This window comes from Hippoglossus hippoglossus, chromosome 6 (assembly GCF_009819705.1).
Source record: "Hippoglossus hippoglossus isolate fHipHip1 chromosome 6, fHipHip1.pri, whole genome shotgun sequence".
NCBI classification, from domain to species: Eukaryota; Metazoa; Chordata; class Actinopteri; order Pleuronectiformes; family Pleuronectidae; genus Hippoglossus; species Hippoglossus hippoglossus.
In genome coordinates this window covers 8422396-8442372 of record NC_047156.1, presented here as the reverse complement: position 1 = coordinate 8442372, position 19977 = coordinate 8422396, and the positions used below count along the sequence as shown (strand labels likewise).

General features: G+C 41.8%; 2 protein-coding genes across 4 annotated transcripts; one reads left to right on the top strand and one right to left on the bottom strand.

Moving 5' to 3' along the window:
* The first annotated feature begins 592 nt into the window (after nt 1–592).
* Nucleotides 593–5277, top strand: irf7 (interferon regulatory factor 7). Its single transcript, XM_034587192.1, has 10 exons — nt 593–713; nt 1058–1211; nt 1971–2142; nt 2235–2335; nt 2485–2536; nt 2652–2768; nt 2861–3063; nt 4280–4481; nt 4594–4709; nt 4854–5277. The coding sequence occupies exons 1-10, from the start codon at nt 706–708 to the stop codon at nt 5019–5021; spliced, it is 1293 nt and encodes a 430-aa protein (XP_034443083.1). The 5' UTR covers nt 593–705; the 3' UTR covers nt 5022–5277.
* A 781-nt stretch (nt 5278–6058) lies between these two features.
* On the bottom strand, nt 6059–18308 carry phrf1 (PHD and ring finger domains 1). 3 transcript variants are annotated; one of them, XM_034587185.1, is made up of 19 exons: nt 18199–18308; nt 17310–17458; nt 17069–17206; nt 16460–16653; nt 16273–16356; nt 16034–16167; nt 15794–15885; nt 15353–15531; nt 14848–14980; nt 14635–14738; nt 14353–14546; nt 13976–14107; nt 13276–13430; nt 10989–12894; nt 9603–10861; nt 9331–9407; nt 8530–8670; nt 8010–8138; nt 6059–7861 (listed from the first exon to the last, which is right to left on the bottom strand). In XM_034587185.1, the coding sequence occupies exons 2-19, from the start codon at nt 17395–17397 to the stop codon at nt 7718–7720; spliced, it is 5283 nt and encodes a 1760-aa protein (XP_034443076.1). In that variant the 5' UTR covers nt 17398–17458; nt 18199–18308; the 3' UTR covers nt 6059–7717. The 3 variants fall into 3 exon arrangements, with proteins under 3 accessions (XP_034443076.1, XP_034443079.1, XP_034443078.1); XM_034587188.1 differs by having other exon boundaries at nt 15368–15531; XM_034587187.1 differs by lacking the exon at nt 18199–18308 and adding an exon at nt 17967–18181.
* Nucleotides 18309–19977: the final 1669 nt, after the last annotated feature.

Below are 19977 nucleotides of genomic sequence, written 5' to 3'. Positions count from 1 at the left end.
TCCAGAGGAACAGAGTGTGTTCAGTGTGTGAGCTCAGAATTTTTTCTAAATTCACGTTTCAAGTAAGGTTCTTTTTAGTAAAATCTCCTTCTCCATTTGTGCTGATTTCTGTTGGTTGGATCATTATAAAGGACGTGAGTTGTGCTTCAGGAGGGGAAGTTTTGTTAAAGCTGATTTTATCATTTGTGTGGTTTGGAAAAGAAAGAGGGAATTTCTTTGATTGACCGCTGCAACATTACTTTAGGTGTCTTATGAATACACGAGGGTTGAACAATTATTTGTGTATGACGCCAAAATAAAGAAGAACACATTTTAATATATTATGTCATTAATAGCCATTAGAAAATCCCTGAGCTCCAGGTCAGACAAACCCCATTTGAGAAAACAATAATTTTGGATGATGAAATGCGGATGATGACGTGGTGATGCAAGAAACCCTGATCAATATCTCAGTTTCACTTTCTTCTTCTTCATTTCTGGCCGGAACAAATTCCACAGATTTACCCTCCACGTCTGGTCTGTAGGGGGCGTCTTCATCAGCCGCGGGCACCAGCGATACAGTGACGAGTGGCTGTACGCGAAGCCCGCCCACCTCCCTTGACATCACAGGCTGTGCTTTCTATAAATGCTGGAAAGGAGCAGCGAGGAACCACATCTACAGCTGGATTTAAACCAGAGTCCAACCAGAGTGACATCTACTGAGAAATGCAAAGGTAAAGAGAAACATTATCAATGTGTGTCTGTTCTAATTTGTTGGGAGTGATGTGTACGTATTGTGAGGCATTTCCTTCCTGTAAATCCTGCTGTGTGTGTACTTGTCTTCAGCTTTGTTTACTGCAACATATGCTGCTGTGTAGCAAAGTGTGAAACACCACATTTAGGGTTGCAGGCGTCTGTGTGGTTAAGAGTCAGAGAGAAAAACACTGCTCTGCTCTGCGCTGTGTGGGCTGACTTTCCTATTTCCTCCCTGTCGCTCTACTTATGTGAGAATGACTACTTACGTGTCATTTAAAAAGAAAAAACAACAACAGAACTGATCTGTCATGTTTCCTCGCAGCCACCAAAAGCCTCAGTTTGCCAGCTGGCTCATAGAGCAGGTGGAGACGGGCCAGTACACAGGTCTGCGCTATGTGACCCAAAACAAGTTCAGAGTCCCCTGGAAGCACAACTCCAGAAAGGACTGCAAGGATGAGGACAGTAAAATATTTCGGGTAAGTTTAACAGCCTCTGTGGAACTTGACACCGCAATACAGCTTTTATATCTGGATTAGATAACATGTTAATGGCTTTGTTGACAACTGCTGTGTTATTTCCTGACTAAGTGGAAAACTTTTAAAGTGTGATATTGTGCCAAAAATACAAATTAGGGCGTCATTTCATTTCTGTCAGAGTCCTTGTTTGTGAGACAGAGGCAATAACCGCTTACCAACGCCAGTAGTGGCACCTGCACTTAAGTAAAGAGGAAGCAAAATATAAGTGCTACACTTTAAATATAAAAAAAAAAATACTCTATTACAAGTAAAAGCAGGCAAACAGTGATTTTTTTTTCATTATGTAGAGTGATCCCTAAGTTTCACTGAAACTGAAGATGTTTTTCCAAATGTAGATACAACCTTTATGATGCAATACCGTAATAATGTTTGGAATGTAAGTACAATTAAGTCAGCGTTCAATGAGAAAGTGATTCCTGTTTAGTATCTTCCTTTTTTTTAATAGCGCGACAAGTCCTTTTGTTTGCAGGTGTATTGGGGAGTGTCCTTTAAATGATTAGTGTAAACATTCATTCAAATTTTATTATATTAGTCATTCCATTAAATCCTAATCTGTAATGTAACTAGTAATTTAAGCTTTTAGATGAATAGACTGGATGGAAAGTACAGACATGTTTGAAGTAGTAATTTAGGCTCTCAAATACTGCTAAGAAAAGTACCTACATGTATTAACACTGTGGTTATTTGTCTGGTTCGCAGGCGTGGGCCGTGGCGAGTGGTAAAATCCACGAGTTCCCCAATGACAAGGCCCGGTGGAAAACCAACTTCCGCTGCGCCCTCAACAACCTCTCGGTGCGCTTCAAGATGATAGAGGACAACTCCAAGAACTCGGACGACCCCCACAAAATCTACCAAATCAAGAACACTGAGCGTAAGACGGCTGCTTGTTTGATCCGAGGCTTTCGCTGTGGAGACGTTTTGGGAGTTTGTGTGTAAAATGCACGCTTCCTTGTTTTCTTGCAGACAGACAGACAGACTTGCCAAAACAGGACTCCCAGGAGGACTCAGTCATGACTCCAGACATCTACAGCTCTCCCACAGAGTTATTCCCCCTAGGAAATGAGGTACAGTATTGCTGAGAGCACACTTTCACTTCTCTCTGTAAAGTGGTTCAGCAGGCGACATTACTGTCTGTATTGTTTTGTAGATTTACTTCCTGCCGTTTGCTGCAATTCGATACTCACATCACATAATGTCTTTTTCCTCCTAACAGTACAATCTGGAGAATAATTTCACAGCCTTGGATCTGGGCAACCAACCAATAGGTACAGTGTCTTTTTGCGAGGGGAAATTCTCTTAATAAGTCTATAATATTTGATTTTACATGGTTTATAATTGAGGTTGAATGTAGTTAAACACGATTTTTATTGTCTATCATAGAGGAACAACTGTGGGTGGAGAACTACTGCCAGCCCGATCCAGCCGTCCTTGGAAGTTACACTGTTGCAGCAGAGAACCACCCGCAAGCTTTACCAGATCAACAGTCTTTCTACGAGGGTACATTCCTCCACTGAAACAAAATGCTGTTCTGGAAGAAAATAAAAAATCTCAAATTTGTAATGTGAACTTTTATTGGATGTTGTTTGCAGTAAATCCTACACCAGTCGTCAGCTCAGGTCAGCAGCCAAGTATCTATGACCTGGAGGTCTCCATCCACTACAGGAAAAAAGAAATGCTTAAGGTCACGTTGGCCACCGCATGTCTCCAGCTCCACTACCAGCAAGAGGCCCCCGACCTCAACGGCCAACACCTCTGCTTCCCCTCCACTGACGGCCTGCTCGACCACAAACAGGTACATGGTTGTATCAGCTGGACATCAACTACTGAAGAACAGTTTTAAAAGACACATATTAAGAGTTTATTGTCTTTAAAGTATATTTTCCTGCAGTTAACCTGTACTGTCCCCGTCATTGTCCTTTTAATATGTCCTACACGGTGCTTCCCAGTAGTTTAGCTGTTCAACTGTGGACAATCTACCTTTGGAAAGAAGCAGACTTGTAGGCTCTGATATGTCTCTTGGACTCAGTAATAATGACCATTACATTTTTTTGTACAGCTGTGAGATGCTGTGAGATATTGACTTTGAACAGTCAAAAGTTCAACATATGGCTAAATGTATGTTTAAACAGAGCTCAGTCAGAACTTAAACATGCCCTTTGGAGTCAACAAAGTTATTGTGAGCATCAAGTGTTACCCAACAAACCACATCATCTGTATTCCTCATTTTTAGATCATGCGTTGTTTACATGCATGTTAGCTACGTGTGGGTTTGAGGAACAGTGTGAAACCGTTGTCAGGATTGCGTCTCACATCACTAGCGTGTATTGAAAGAATGACCTGAAGTATATGGGATACTGCTCATGTGTAATTGTACTGCGTGCAATACACCCTCGTCACCATGTGACCTGGTAATTAGGAGGGGGGCAGTAAACATCGTGGAAATAACTCTTCCTCAAAGAACTTTGATCAGTTTGATTTCAGGGGGTGGTTGTAGTGTGGGACATTAAAAAAAAAAAGACCTTGCTCTCGGTGTGATTTGGCTCCATGTAAACACGTAATCCCTCAGCTCTCGAGACAGTATCAACACTCTTTCCGGAGGAAGTTGGGTGAATGTGAGATCATCTGAGGGTGCAGTTTTTACTTAAAACTAACTGGTGCCGGGCCTGTTCTAATCATGCCAGTTTGGAATGTGTTGTTTGCTTGGCACGAGGTAATGCCCTGGAGCTCCTTCAGGATTACTCCTTGGTTTTATCTTCCCCTAACCATAAAGGTCTGCGTCAGCCTGATATGGTGAAATAAAAATAATAAAATGATAAAAAATCTGCCGGCGATTTTGACCCGTGGTTTGGTTTGACCCAGTTGCTGACCCACATGCAGACAGGCAGACGTTTGTGGAATAAGTAGGTAGATAATACATTATACAGATGTTCATCGTCCGTGAGACAAGGACGCTTTAATAGTTTTAGTGTTAAAAGGACTTTTTCTAATCACAGCCTTGTTTACAACAGATCGAATTCACCAACCGCATCCTCAACAGCATCCAGAGGGGTCTCCTGCTGGAGGTCTGTGAGACTGGTATCTACGCCTGGAGGCAGGACAGGTGCCACGTGTTCGCCAGCACCAGTGACCCCAGTGTGGCTCTGCCAGACCCCAGAAAGCTGCCCCAGAACACTAGGGTAGAGCTCCTCAGCTTCGAGAAGTATGTGAATGGTAGGTGTGGATCTCCTGTTCATCTTCAATCTGAATTAAAGTAGGTCTTGTTACTAGTATTAGAACTTTTATCTGCATTAGATTTATACTGTGAAATAACCTTCTGTTACAGACCTGAAGAAGTTTAAAGAGAACAACGGGGGCTCTCCTGAATACGTCATCAACATGTGCTTTGGAGAGAAGTTTCCTGATGGAAAAGCTTTGGAGAAGAAACTCATCACTGTCAAGGTATAAATTGTTTGGTTTTTTTTACCTCCGAAGGACGTTCTGTTCCATTCGTTTGTCTGTCTGCAGGATTACGCAAAAACTACAGAACAAATTTCCCACGAAATGTGCTAATAAGTCTCTCTCTCTCTTCCTCTGCCCCTGTAGGTGGTTCCTCTGATCTGTCGACACTTTCATGAGATGGCCCAGATGGAGGGCGCTTCGTCTCTTCACAGCGCCAACGTCAGCCTACAGATGTCGCACAACAGCCTCTACGATCTCATCAACTCCGTGTTCGGCCTGCCGATAGATGTGGACCCGACCTTCCTGCATTAGATCTGAAACTTCATCAGCACTGGCCTCAAACAAGGAATTCTTCAATATGCTATGGGACACAAATAGTGCACGATATCCTGCTCTTACCAAAAGCTTCGACATAAAAAAAAAAAAATGCCTTGTTGAATGTCCTACGTCAGAAGCAGAAATGAACAGAATCATTATTGGATGTTGCAGAATTTGCCATTATCGATCAACTGTATTTCCACGTTGCTGCTTTGCATCGTCTTCTGTTCTGATTAGCCCCAAACTGTTAGAAAAAAAAAACAGATATTTTCTATCACTACAAAGTGGAAATCGACTCCTTCATTACTGGGACTGTTACTCAAGTGAAAGACAACAAGTTAGGCTTTAAAATAAAGTTTTCCATGATTCATAATTATTTACACGTATTGAGCAGCTCTATGTAGTAAAGAGATTAGGACCAATATGATGGTAAATCTGACTGGTCACATATTTATGAGGTCGTATATTTTTTTGTGTCATACAGCCACCGACTGCAATATGTTTACATGTCTGTGGTGAATTGATTTGCACTTCAACCTTTAACCACTTATTTCTTTTACTCTGCTGGTCATTTTGTATTTTGTATTTCAAATAAATGGTTTTACCCTTCATGACGTCATCTCAGTTCATTAATACAGACTTGTAAATGTTATGGCTAAGAAATGCTGGTTTAGCATTTTTGAGCGCTTCGAATTTTTTGGGCGAGTACCACCGGGCCTGAAAAAAAACTATTCTTGGTGAAATACTGACAAATCTAGGGTTTTGTTAAAGTTGAATGACGCTTTTATTTCCTCCAAATTTAAGCTTTAAAAAAGTCCATGTATTAACTTCCAATGCAAAAGCCATACACTGTAGCTTCAGGTTTGTTAACGTTAACCCAATAAGAAGAGACACTTTTCAGTTTCTCAAAAGTGAGTGTATCAACAGTGATAATGTTCAGATGTTAGCACGTAAATTAGTAAATCTTTCAAACTGAAATACGGCAACAGGACAGAATATGAGTAAGTACTTGAATTAAACTGAGACCAAACCCTTTTCATTATCATCGATTTATTGTTGTGTTCCCTCTTAGAAACACCGGCCGTGTTTGATCAAGTAAATGCAGAAACAAAAAATATACATTCAGATAAACATGAGCACCTGTTTCTTTAGATTTGTCCAGTCCCTGGCAGCCAAAGTCCAACCGCCCACCATACAAGTCTTTACAGTAGTCAAACTAAGTAGTGTGGACAACAGAATGATGAACAGGAACAAAGTAGTTTTGTTAAAGGAAGCAATGCAGAGCAGCTACGAATAACAAGGGTCAGAATTAAGCTGAAGACACTAACAAAGCAGTCATTCATGTGGCTGCATTAAACACTTGATGGTTAACACTGAAATTATTTGTTTAATTTGTCAACTAAAGGCTTTTTTTTTTTTATTATTCTATCATACCCACAATGGAAAAATCTCTGGTTTATAAGTTGTTCCATGATCTTTTATATACAGACAATAAATGGATCTCACAAATTCCACAAAACTATGCCCATAAATTAGCTTCATATGTATTAATAAACATTATATATAAAAAGAAACAAAGAAATTCACTGTAGTTAAAATGTTTGTGGAGATGAGAGCAACCGGTTGGACGAAATCTAAACATTGACATTTCTGTTTATTAACTGAGGCATATAGTCTGTGTTATAATCATTTTGTTCTTTAAAGTTAAATCTACATTACTCAGCATTGCAGACTTTAAAACAGAATGCCCAAAAACAAATAAAATTTCACCTATTCAGGGAAATGGTACAATTTTTTTTATATACTACTTTAACTCATTAGGCACAGAAAAAAATAAAAGAATCCCAAATTCTCAACATTTTAGTCAAGGGGTTGAAAACGAGGTCATTCAGTTTTTCAGAGCGTAAGAAATCAAGTAGGCTTTTTTGTGTTTTTTCTTTTAGAAGAGTGACTCCATTGTTCATTTCAAACTACCGAGGAAGAATTCCCCTGTAGTGCACCGACTATATCAACATGGATATTTGAGAAGTGGAAGACAGGAAACAGAGGCTTTTAAATACATTACAAAAACAAAAAAAAAAACCTGATCTACAAACTAGAACCATTTATGTCAAGTCATTCGGAGCAGGCAACACAGATGTAAGGAACATTACACGGATATATCAAATCTATATTATTTACAACCAAATCTAAAAGTGTTTAATTTCTCTACTGAAATTTCCTACAAAAATTGCATAAGTGTCTCTCCTTGATGTGACAAAAATCTTGAAATATGCATTCACTGCATACTTTGAAGTCATTTCTTAACAAACAAACAAAAAAGTTTTGCCACCGATGAATACCCCTGCTGTCACCATAGAAACCTCAAAGTCCAAACTGCACCCTTCCAGTGATATGCAACCTGATTTATCAGTCCATGGGAGGGCGATGTGAGATTTGCCTCTTTAAGGCACAACCCCAGAGTCTCCCATTAACTTTCTGAGCTGCAAGACCCAAACTGTCTAGGTCATGGCAGTGACAGTCCAAGAGGAGGAGACCCATGGGTGGTTTAAGTCAGAGTTCGAGATTTCACTGTTCCATCTTGAAGCGGTGAGGGATTCTGAAGTCAACCGTTTATCACTAAAACGTAGAATAACATGAATGTGTGTTTGTGGCGGGTGCAGCTGCTCTTGCCTGTAGTTCACGACTCCTCATGGGCTGTCGCAGATTTGTGGTTCCTGCCCTAAGTCCTCTCCTTTACTATGTTTCCTAGCATGTTTGTATTTGTCCACATACGCCTTGACCAGATTGCCCACCTTTACTGGGTTGATCTCACCGCTCTTGCTGTGGCACACCTGAGGACCAGGAACACAAAATGATTAGACACAATTCTCTTAGTCATCTGATAACCTGTTTTAAATTTGTTAACCAAATAGGTATCAGTGGTTTAAGCGGTTGATGAGTCACAACCCTTTCGGTATGTTGACAAAACGTGTCACCCACCTTCTGGACAGCTTTGCGTAGAATGTCTTTGTATTCATCCTTGTTGATGTCTCTGTTCTGGTAGAAAGGTTTGATAGCGAGCTTCACCTCCTCGATAGCTCTCTCCTGCATGTGCAACTTTTTCAAATACTGTTGGGATGAATAAGACATCAGTTATGTTCTTGTTGTTAATAAAGAATAATCTCAAAACAACAACAAAGGAGGGAGACAGTATTTTAATAGACAGACTGAGGCACAGAGTCTGTAAGATTCAGGTGAAAGGGATCTATTTGCAGAAATTGAATATAAAATAATAGTGATGTTTTCTCCAGTGTGTTTCATTTAAAATTGTATGAATTGTTGTTTTCTTTCCCCTAGAATGGGCCCTTTATATTTGAATACTTTATATTTACATCGGGAGCGGGTCCTCTCTACGTAGAGGATTGATTTGGGGAATGAAGCACTTCTTAATGTGAGTTTTAAAATCATTATTATTACAAACATTCAGTTAAAAAGTAAATCATTTATAATGCATATTCACCTTATCTTTCCTTGACACATCTCCTTCCTCCTCATCGCCTTGTCCAGTCTCTGATAAGCCCTCTGGATTTAGGCCATCAGATCTAGAGGAAGTACCGAGCCGAGCGCCTGCACCTTTTTTGGAGGACTCACCAGTGATGTCCTGTAAAAAGTCAAAAGAGATAATAAGGAAGATTACTTATGGACACAACTAACAATTATTTTCATCATCAATTCATCTGAAAATGAATCTCTCAATCACAAATTTGTCGAGTTAGATCCAGATAGTTTGTTTTATTTGACCTACAGTCCAAAACCCAAATATATTAAGTTTATACACACAAGACACAGAAAAGAATCAAATCCTGTAATAAGCAGAACTGAAAAAATGGTCTTACTTGAAAATTGACCTAAATCATTTAAAGGTCAGAAAAAAAGTTGATGTTCACTCAGTGAATCAACTAATCATCAAATCTATGTCAGACATACATAACATACACAAATAACAAATTACTAATTGTATATATCTTATACAGGTTTATTATGTTTGTAGATGTTGTATTGAAGACTTCTTGTGGACAATAGAGTGTTTCAATGTAATCTGAGAGGAAGTCCACAGTTAGCCTTTCACTTTCGTTTAACCTGAAAATGCTTCAGTATTAGTTTCGACAATGTGACTTTGGAAAGACAGTACTGTACTTCCAGATAACCACTGCCACCATCTGGTCATTATTCACATTACATGCTTTTAAGTATTTCAAGAAAACAACTTGATCCAAAAAACCCAGATTTAACTCTGCAGGGACACGTGGATCAGTCTTACCTGACTGGATGTCTGGGCCGTGGAGGAGGGTCTGCGAGCTCCTTCCTGCTTCAGCTTCAATTTATAAAGAGCCACCTCTGTGAAAGAAAGAATTCAAAAAAACATTTGGGTGGGATTCTGGGAACCAGATAGAAAACACATTTAAATTGCTTCCTGTTGGACATTAAAATGCTAAATATCATTATACTAAACGTGTATGAGCTTGATCTATTGATCCAATGTGAACAGGTGATCAGAGGTGATGTGGGGGGGGATCTAGCAGCAACACTTACTGCTTGCAGATTTCTCTGGTTGGGGCCCCTCGGGCTCCTGTATGTTCCAGGTGACCCTCTTCACTGGAGCCTTAGATTTGGCTCCAACCACAGCCGATACCTGCTCTCCCTCTTTCTTCCCCTCCTCGTCTTCCTTCTCTTGTTTGACAAAGCCATCGCCTCCCTCTGTGCACTCGGACTTCACATAGTCCAGGTTGTCAAGCATCACGTCGACATTGAAGTCGTCATCAGAGTCAGAGGGTTGCAGAACTTCCTGCTTCACAGAGAGAGTCAGCCCTGCAGCGTTTGGTTGTTCCTCTGAGGTCATTAACCCAGGAGAGGCTGCATCCTGCTGAGTGTCTTCTGTGACAGGTGCTGTCAATGTAGAAAATGAGGTGAGGTGGCACACTTTAGGGGAACTTGGCTCTGATTTAATCGTGATTTCACAAGTCTCAGTCTTTATTCCACACATCTGAGTCTGGCTGAGGTCTTCTTCCATCCCTTCTTTTTTTATGTCTTTGGCTTCTGGCAAAGACCAAGAGTCGATTTCTTCTGTCTTAATTGATTTGGCGAGAGGAGCATCTTCAAACATATCAAGAGATGTTCGTTTTTCTTTCTTAATTTCTTTTACAACCATCACCTCTTTTGTCATTTCCGCTGTTGGGGCTTCGTTGTCTTCCCTGAGGTCTATGACTTCCTTTTTAACTTTAGATGTGGAAATCGAGGAGGGGAACTCCTGTTTACTCCTTTTAGTTTTTTTCTCCTCTTTGAGCGAGTTGTGAATGACATCCTTCTCTTTTTTCTTGTCTTGTATCTGCTTCTTGTCTTTAGAGGATGAAACAGACGACCCCAAGTTTTTCTGTGAACTCTTGGATGATGATCCTTCTTCTTTCTTCCTCTCTTTTGAGCTCGATCCTTCTTCTGCCATCCTCTCTTTTGAGCTCGATCTAGACCTGTGTCTCCTCTTGTCTTTGGATCGTGACCCCACTTTGTCTCTGGAGGATTGGGATGGTTGTTGCTGTCGTGTGGGATCTTTCCTCCTTTCCCTGGATCTTGATCGTGATTTTGACCGCGACTTTGAACGAGACAAGCCCCGTCTATCGTCCTTCAATCTTGATAAGGATCTAGATCTGGAACGCGACTTGGACCGGGACCGACCGGGTCTTTTGTCCTTTGCCATGTGTCCTCTCTTGTGGTCCCCTTCGATGTCCAAAATTTTCCCCTTGCTCTTTTGCTTCTTCCTCCTTGAACGCTCTCTGCTACTCGAGCTGGAAACAGACCTGGGAAAAAATTTAAAGAATAAATCAACATTTACAGATAAAACCTGTAGGTGACAAAACACATTGGTCAACAAAGGTCTTAATGTTAAATATATACTCAAAATAAATATTGGACGAACATATTTACCTAGATCGCTTCCTTTCTTTGGAATGCGACCGGGATCGCCGTTTCTTTCTGCTGCTCTTATCAGGGGAGTTGGACTGAGAGCTTTGTGAGGTTGAGCGTGCTCTCCTTCTCTCTCTGGACCTTGACCTCCTCGAACTCCTTTCTCTGTCCTTCTCCTTTTCTTTCTGCCTGCCTCCCTGGCCAGAGGCATGATGGTCTCCTCTCCTGCCTTTGTCCGTCTCTGAGCTGCTAGATTGAGACTCTTTTGGAGCTTTGGAGGTTTTCCTCTTATGGCCCAGATCTCTTGATGGTGACTTGGAACAAGAAGTGGAGACCGATTTAGATTCTGTTTGTTTCTTCTTGGTAGGAGCCGAGCTGGATGCTGATGAATCCTTCCTACAGTTAGGGAAAGCACCACGTTGAGATCCTTCACTCTCCACACTCTCCTCTTTCACAGTCTCTTTCTCAGTCTTTAAAAGATCGAGGCTGTGATGAGCAGGTACTGTGATGTCAGCTGTGTCTGAATTTAAATCCATTGTTAAATTGGGACTCCTTTCTGCTTCCTCTTCATCATCTAGCCCTGGCTCTCTCTTAACTATAGTGTCAAGTAATGATGTTTGTTTCTCAACCTTAATGTCTACTAATCTTGATTCTTTTTCCACCTTGACGTATTCCTGTGAGCATCCGGCCTCCTGTGATATGGTTTCCAGAGCATTAGCTCTCCTCAGCTCCCCCTGTGAGACCTCAGTCTCCTCTTCTTCAGTTTTCACACGAACCCGGTCCTGCTTATTTTGCATTACATCCTCCTTTCTTCTTAAACTGGGAGCCTTGAACTCATGTGTGGCATGTAGGGAGCTCTTATCCTGGCTTGAGCTCTCAGCTTCACTGTCTGAGCTGCTTGCGTCTGACAGAGTGGGATTAAAGGGATCATAGATATTAGTACTGTCTTGTTCATCATTAACCAGCGTATGCGATGCAAGTAGCATCTGCTTATCCCTGCGCAACTGTCTCCTCTTGGCTTCATCTTCCTTTTCTCTCCGGTGTTCTTTCATGCTGCCTCCACTAGTAGAGGGTGATGTAACGCTTAGCCGCCTCGATTGCCAGGAGTTCCCACTGGCGTTAATGCGGAAGCTCACTGATGATGAAGATGAGGAAGCTGAAGGATTCCGTGACTGGCTGGCGGGCGAACCAGTGGAGGAGGAAGAGGAGGAAAATGAGTTGGAGAAGGCTGACGATGACCCCGCTCCGTCAGACCTGTGCCTCTGGCCTTGACCATCAACCCTGCCCTTCTGCTTGTCTACACTTTGCTTCCTGCTCTTGTCCCCAGCGAGGCTGTTCATGCCCGTTTCAGGCATGCCGTAACCATTACTACTACTACTCCCATTAGTACTACTGATTCTATTACTGCCAGCTTGACTACTGCCATCATTTGTCTCACCACTACTCTCTCTTTTTATTTTTGGTATCCGAGGAAGCACCGATACGTCGACCCACGTTGGCTTTGCAGCTGCTTTTTTAGGTTGGGACTGTGATGGAATCGTTCCCTTGAAGTTTGAGCCTGGTGCAGTGTGGATGGACGAGGAGGAGGTTTCCCTGGAGGCTCTAACCTCATTGGTTCCCCGGTGGCCAGGAGAGGGGGTGTGTCTGTTTGGACGAGGTGGCTGCAAACCTGGATGACCTCTAGGTGGCAAATCAGAATAGGGGGGTGGTTGGGTGTGGATGGCTGAGTGGGGCGTACACGGGGGTGAGCGAACAGAGCCCGTGGACAAAGGTCTGTTTATAGAGCTGTGGGAGGATCCTGGTAGGTGGCCGTTAAAGTGGGGAGACGGAGAACTGTCTCCTTGGATCGGCGACATCTCGGGGTTGATGGTCGCATCTCCTGAGCTGCTGCTATTGCTGCTACCTGGCTTTATTGTGGATGGCATCACTGTAAACACAAAACGTACATTAGATAAAAACATACAAAGGGCCAATTTACAAGTAGTACAAGTGCTCACAATACTTTTCAGAGCGAAAACCAGAGAAGTGGAATTAGAGATGACAAACCGCCCAGTCAGTCACAATCAGCTGACAATAAGTCGCTGCCAATATGGGGGAACAAGAAGCACTGTTGGACTATTAAATAATCTAAAGTTTGCTATTCACCAACTGGATGAACATTTATATATGTAAGAATTCCTGTTTAGGTTAATCTAAAAACGTTTGAACAGCAGGATTTATTGTGTATAGCTTCATAAATAGTCACAGCTACAACACAAGTATTTCTCACCATTTACACTGCTTTTAAAAATGTGCAACACAGACTTACTTGGCTTGGTAGCTTTAAGGGAACCATCTCGACGAATGACGACGTCAGAGCTGTCCATCAAGAGCATGCTCTGTCCTGTAAGTATACTGCCAAGCAGGTCAGGCACGGGAGCCGCCTCCACCACACCCCCTGATTGGGGGACATCCACACCTCTCCTGGTGTAGCATAGCAAACCTTTAATTAGATTTTCAAAGTATGTATCAAGCTTGATACCATTTTGATCAGGAAGACCCGGAGTATGACTTGGAATTTGCTACTTTGTTTCCATTCTTAGCAGCAGATGATTTTCTTTATTATTTTTGACTAAGGAAAGGACAAATGTAAGATCTATAAACACCATCATTTTAGTAGATTTAGACGAAAAATACTGTTATCTTGTGATGCATTGCTGAATATTCACTTTCTGTACATTTTTACTTGATTTGGATGTTCCCCGAATTTAGTATGGTACCATATTTGTTTTATCAACTGCTCTTTTCTTTTGACCCTTTTCACAGCTCACATAAAAAGCACAGGTGTAAATCATAAAATGAAAGATGATAAAATTGCATTTAGCTGCATCAGTTTCAAGGTTCCGATATTGTGCTCACTGTCTTAATGTCAACTTGAAACTGAACAGAGTCATCATCAAGGTTATCAGTAACACTGTGCTTTGAAAAAAATAGCCTCTCTTTACATCATGGTGTAGAGGTGATGTTACCTGGAAAGGCTGGCACTGATTGGTCGAGCTACAGGCTGGTGAGAGCGAAGAGCAGAGCGAGAGATTCCTCGTCTCTTGGCCTCCAGCAGTGATAAAACGTGGGCGTGCTGCTGCTGCTGCTCCTCTTCCTCACTGGTTAAAAGAAAATCATAAGTCACAATCTGCCTTGTTAGATACAAACACATTAAGACATTAGCGTTATCCACATTTGTGCAGTAACAGATGATGATAATTAATGATTACAATAAGGCTAACTTTAAATGTGTAAACTGGTTTTAATTTAGTTTAGTTTAGGAAAAAAACATCCAAAATGTAGTATTTTAATATAAAGTCTGAAACATGATATTCAGGCCACAATTCTGAGCAAGTCCTCTTACCGTTCTGTGAATGGATCGAGGCCAAAAGGATCTCCATAGATGGAGAGGGATGCAGCACCTATGTCAGCACGCATATTGCTTAGTGTGTGCTCTGAGGGCTGGTAAACTGTAGGGAGCGCAGTGCCCTTCTTGTTCTTTACAATTCCAAGATTATTGGCAATACGGCTTCGAGGAGTGGCCGTCTTTTTCCCCACCTAGTCGAGAAATACGGACATGGAATTTATCGACGAACTGTGTTGACAAACACAATTTAAATGTCAAGACTGATGTTGACACACTCACTTTTCTTGATCTCCTCCCTCTCCTTTTTCTCCTCCTGAATCCTGTAGTTGCACCTTTACCCTTCGCAGAAGACGTCCTCTTGCTGCCGACCCTTCTACGCTTTACTGTTCATCAAATAACAAGTCATTCCTCTTCACAAGAACACAACGACTCGGTTTATGTTAACCCTACTTTTGACTTTGTTATGTGTGTTTTTCATGTGCGCTCACTTACCAGTCCTGCGCCTGTGGGTTGGTGGGACACGAGGTGTTAAGTCCCGTATATACACAGCCGTGTTGAGCCCAGCCACCACAGCATTTATCGTGTCATCCAGCCATGTGGACTGAATAAGATATGTGGGAGCCAACTGGTAAGACAAAATGTTGCATTACTCCACTGGTTCACTGCTGAATAAACCACACACACACACACACACACACACACACACACACACACACACACACACACACACACACACACACACACACACACACACACACACACACACACACACACACACACACACACACACACACCAAATAAAACTGTCAAAAGCACATGCCATTATAGGTCATTAACAGCACTGATTTACTTTACACTACAATGACTCATATCAGTTAATCTACACAACAAACTCTAGAGAATCAAAACATTTCAGCAAGATACAGTCTTTTGCATTTGCTGCGGTAGTAGGTTATGTAAATAAGCCAAGACGGAAGCATCACGCCTCATGCCAAACCTGTGACGTGCGTGCCTGCGTGATGCGAAATCGGTTGACACTGGCTCGAACCCTCTCGCTCTGCTGGGTTCGGGCGATCGCTCTGGTGGGACCTGGTGCACGGTGCTGGTGGCGGCTGGTGGCAGGACGGGCAGTAGAGGGCAGGCTTTCTGTATCACTAACTTCCACAACTGAATCCCCTGAGTCAGAAGAAATATATGTCTTATTTTGAAAGGATGCTTATGAGTGTGTCACTTTAAATATAATGAAAAGGTCAACTACAGGTTAATATGAAGCTTTTAGAAAAATTCACTGTCTTTTGGCTTTGTTTTGATACGTGGAAGTATATTTTTAAAGAGAGTTAACCATATAAAGAGTCTGTGAAGGACTATATGTTGCCCAAGTGCAAAGTATTGTTTGTCCAAGTATGAACATAAGAAGGTGAATAACTTGGCGGTTTACTTGTGTGACGATTGCTGGCTTCACATTCAGGACAGAACCATTCTTCTACAGGAACAGAGTCCAGAGGTGGTGTGAGACACTCCATGTGATACCTGTGATAAGAAAAAGGCTTAAAATGTGTCCACCACAAGAACTCTCACATTAGGGTTGTTAAGAATCTAAAACAGGGTAAAACTGACTGTTGTGTTGATACTAGGATATTCTTCTTTACAACAATATTAATCAATTAATTTTTCTCACCCAGCATCGCAACCATCGCAGAGCAAGAGGCGGTCTTCGCGGTCACTGCCCCCACACACCTCACAATTGGTCTGCTCCAGGTCCACATCGACCGTTTCTTCTAGACCTTCCTTCACAGGCTTTTGCACTGTGATCTAAATGAAACAGCCATCACAAACAACCCATGTAGGCAATTGATTGACATAATATGAATGTATATAGAGTTAACGGGGGTTAAAAAAAAATCCAGAGAAACTCACAATTTTCTTCACTTTGCCTCCATAACATTTTCTGAGGTATATGTTATTGAAGGTGAGACGGTCAACAGGACAGGAGTTTGCATTCTAAATTGTGGAAAACAAAAACACGACAACTGAGTTACTCTGCCATGGATGATAATGTAAAGATATGAGGCAGTGTGTAACAGCAACATTAAGTCACACCCACCTTGGTCCATTCAAGGATGCAGTCGAGACAGAAGTAGTGCTCACAGCTCTCTGGTGTCGCCACAGGTTGGCTGTGGAATGAGTTAAGGCAGATGGGACATTTATCTGAGTCCTCATCTGAGCTCATCTCTGCCAGGTCAACACCGGTCCCTCCTAAAGCACCATCCTCTGCCTTAATATCTTCATCCTCTTCATCTGCCAAAAGTGGATAGAAATCTCAAAACAATCCACAATATGGACAATATCTAAAGACAATATTGCTGCATAACACAAAGTGGTGGAGAAATGGTAATGTCGTAAGTGTGAAGTGTATTGCAGAAGTCAGATTTGTCCACATTCAAATATACAGGAAAACCACAGATTGTTAAATAACAGACAGCAAAAAGTTAGCAGCCCTCAAATTAAGTGTACACCATTTTTTACCAGACTAATAAACAGCAGCAGCATGTTAAATCGATGACTTTACCTCATTATTTAAAACTCTGGTTATGTTAAATATGAACATCAGACGCCATAACATTGGATGTGTATGACAGAACAGCATTTAAGGTCTTCTTCAATCAGAAATATAACAATCAAATCATTTCGATGTTATTTGCAGCCGTCTTACCTCCCTCCTCTTCATTCCCGTCTTCTTCCTCCTCCTCCTCATCCTCATCCTCATCATCCTCTCCATCTGGGTGATTCTCCTCCTCGCCACTGTCAGATTCTCCCTCTTCAGACTCCTCTTCATCATCATCCGAGTCATCTGGGGGGATATTACAATACACACGTCACGTATTTTATGCAGTTTGGTGAAAACAGTCATCCGCCAATGTTTGTTTGAAACACGAACTTATCACACGAGCTACCTGAGATGGCCCACAGTGCAGCACGTCTCCCTTTGCTGCTGGAGGCGTTTTGATTGATCAACTCATCTTGGTTGTCGTCCTCGTCCATGGTTGATCATCGGAAAGTCCTGCACAACAAATCGCTGGGCAGCTGTTCTCTGAAATAGTCCCTGCGATAGTAGCAACAGATTTGCAGATAGTGTTTAAAAAGCTTTTTCCTCTTACGTGCAACCTTGGGGGGGGCAATGTCTGAGTAAGAATGAAGTGTGATGGTAGTTTGGAAGCCGACGTAATCACTGGTTAAAGGACAGATAAGGGGAAAGGTGATTAGCAAGCATGTACTCTTGCTCTATGGGGTTTTGGTTAAATCCACAGTGAACAGACACATTATCACTTTCCTACCAACTACGAGCGACACTACAGAGCTTGTGGGTAGTTAATAAAGTACAAAGCACAACGTTATAAGCTACTTTTTCTTTGTTTGCCGACGAACAGGACAGCGGTGCCTAACACTAGCTAGCTAACCTGCAGAACGTGCTAATGCTACATTTGTAAACAAAGAGGAGAAGTCGGCACCAAACAGATTAAACACTTCATGTCCTGCGTGACATTTGCGTTGAGTCTGAACCCACGTGTCCACACGATGTCCGTGTGAACTCACAGGAACATGGCACTGACCTGAAGCCCCCTGCTTTCACTGAACAAACGAGACGCTAGCTAGTAGCATCGATGTAGCACGTTAGCTTAGCCCCCTCCTCGGGAACAGCTAAATTTAGCGACCGTCAAGTAACTACACGCTCGTTCGGCTTCTGTGCAGAAAACACGCAGCGTGGAGGGTTTACACCACGTTAAAAAAAAACAGTTCACTACTGGGTCCCACTGGATGAATGGACAGTGGTTTGTGACCTACCCTGGTGCAGAGTGAGGTGTGTGTAGTGATCTGAAGTCTCCACCGTGGTTGAGTGACACCGCCGGCTGGACAGACACGGAAAAGACCGAGTGATCCCGAAGAGCGTGACTTTAAAAGAGACAGTGTCCGTTTGTTTCAGATCAGACGTGTGTGTGTGTGTGTGTTTGTTGGTTTATTTAAACTGTTGTTCAATTAAATCATTAGATGGACATTGTGATACACGTGTGATCTACATGGTTTCCACTTAATACACAAGATAGAAGTTTATATTACTTCCATTATAGTGTGTAAAGGGTTTTATTCAATAATCAAACAAACACACACACAGACATACACATAGACACACACATAGACACACACAGACGGGTGGTTCGGCCTGTGTTATCTCTTGAGCCACAGCTGCCTCAGTGTGACTGCATTAACAGATGTAGGTTCTCACAACATAAGTAATGCTTGGAACACTAGCAGATGCATTGACTTTCCTTCATTGTGGACAACCGAACCAAAACCTTATCCCCAAACTTAACCAGGACAAATTCATACCTAACTCTAACCATAACATTACCACATTCACATCTTACCCCTAAAGGAGCCCAGAAAGGGTGTTTCTCCTCATCAGGGCCGGATTCACATATTCAGCAAGAACACTCAACGTGGTGCACCGTTACACCACAGCTGCCTGCACTGTTGACACAAGTCAGGTTGGGTCCACGGATTAAGGTTGTTGACACCAAATTCAGACTTCAACTGTCCAGGTTTTGTGAACATTTCTGTTCTGGGTTCCGCATTCAACCAGTTGTACATTCTATGCTTTTCTTCTAACCACAGTTGTTATATGAGAGCAGTTCCAACCATTTTTTTGCACAAATCTGGGTGAAAAGAATTAGAGATCAGTTTGACATTTATCCAGACCAGCATGCCTGGTACTGACAAACACACCACAGTCAAATGTGAATCTGTATCTGCACAACTTTCTATACTGTCTTAAAACACAACTATACCTTTACACAACTGACTTATGGCATCAAACATAGTTTACATAGTTCATATTAGTGGTTCAACCTACGCTTTGTGTTAATTTGTGGGCAAATAAACGGATGTGCAGGTAAATTGACGGAACATTTCACTCTCTAAAACTTTTAGAGGCAGGAATTAATGAGAAATAACTTCTGTTTATGAATTATCACTTGTTTCCCAGGTTTTATTTGACATTAAGTAGTTGACCCTTAATTTATACTTAAAAATATATTTTTTAAAGTCCTATTGCTGTAATCTAAATATTATAACCAGCACAACACTTATTCCCTGGATGTTGAGATACCGTCACTAAACCACCAAGCATGCCAATACAGAAATCCACTACCACTGTCGCCCCCTAGTGGCAACATCAACCATCACAATAAAGTGTTACGTAACACAATGTAATCCTGATTTGTTCCTTTTTGTCAAGAGGTTATGTGTATCCTGGCGCACAATAATCCCACTGGGCGTCGACGTTTACAAAAACACAAATGGTGAGGGGAAGATAGGCTGGAACCTGAAAAGAAGTTTGAAAATATCAAAGGAACAAAGAGAGAACATTTTGTTCCAGCTGACATGGGGAAATGGGGTCAATCAGTTATTTATGTGTGTAGCTTTATTTGAAAGGAAAACGTGTTTTATTGTAATTAGCATGATGAAACTGTAGTGTGCTGATAGGAAAACTGTAATATATGAGGTATTCCTAATGTATATCATTTAATTGAGTAATGGAGATTTTCTGGATTAACGTTCTTTAAC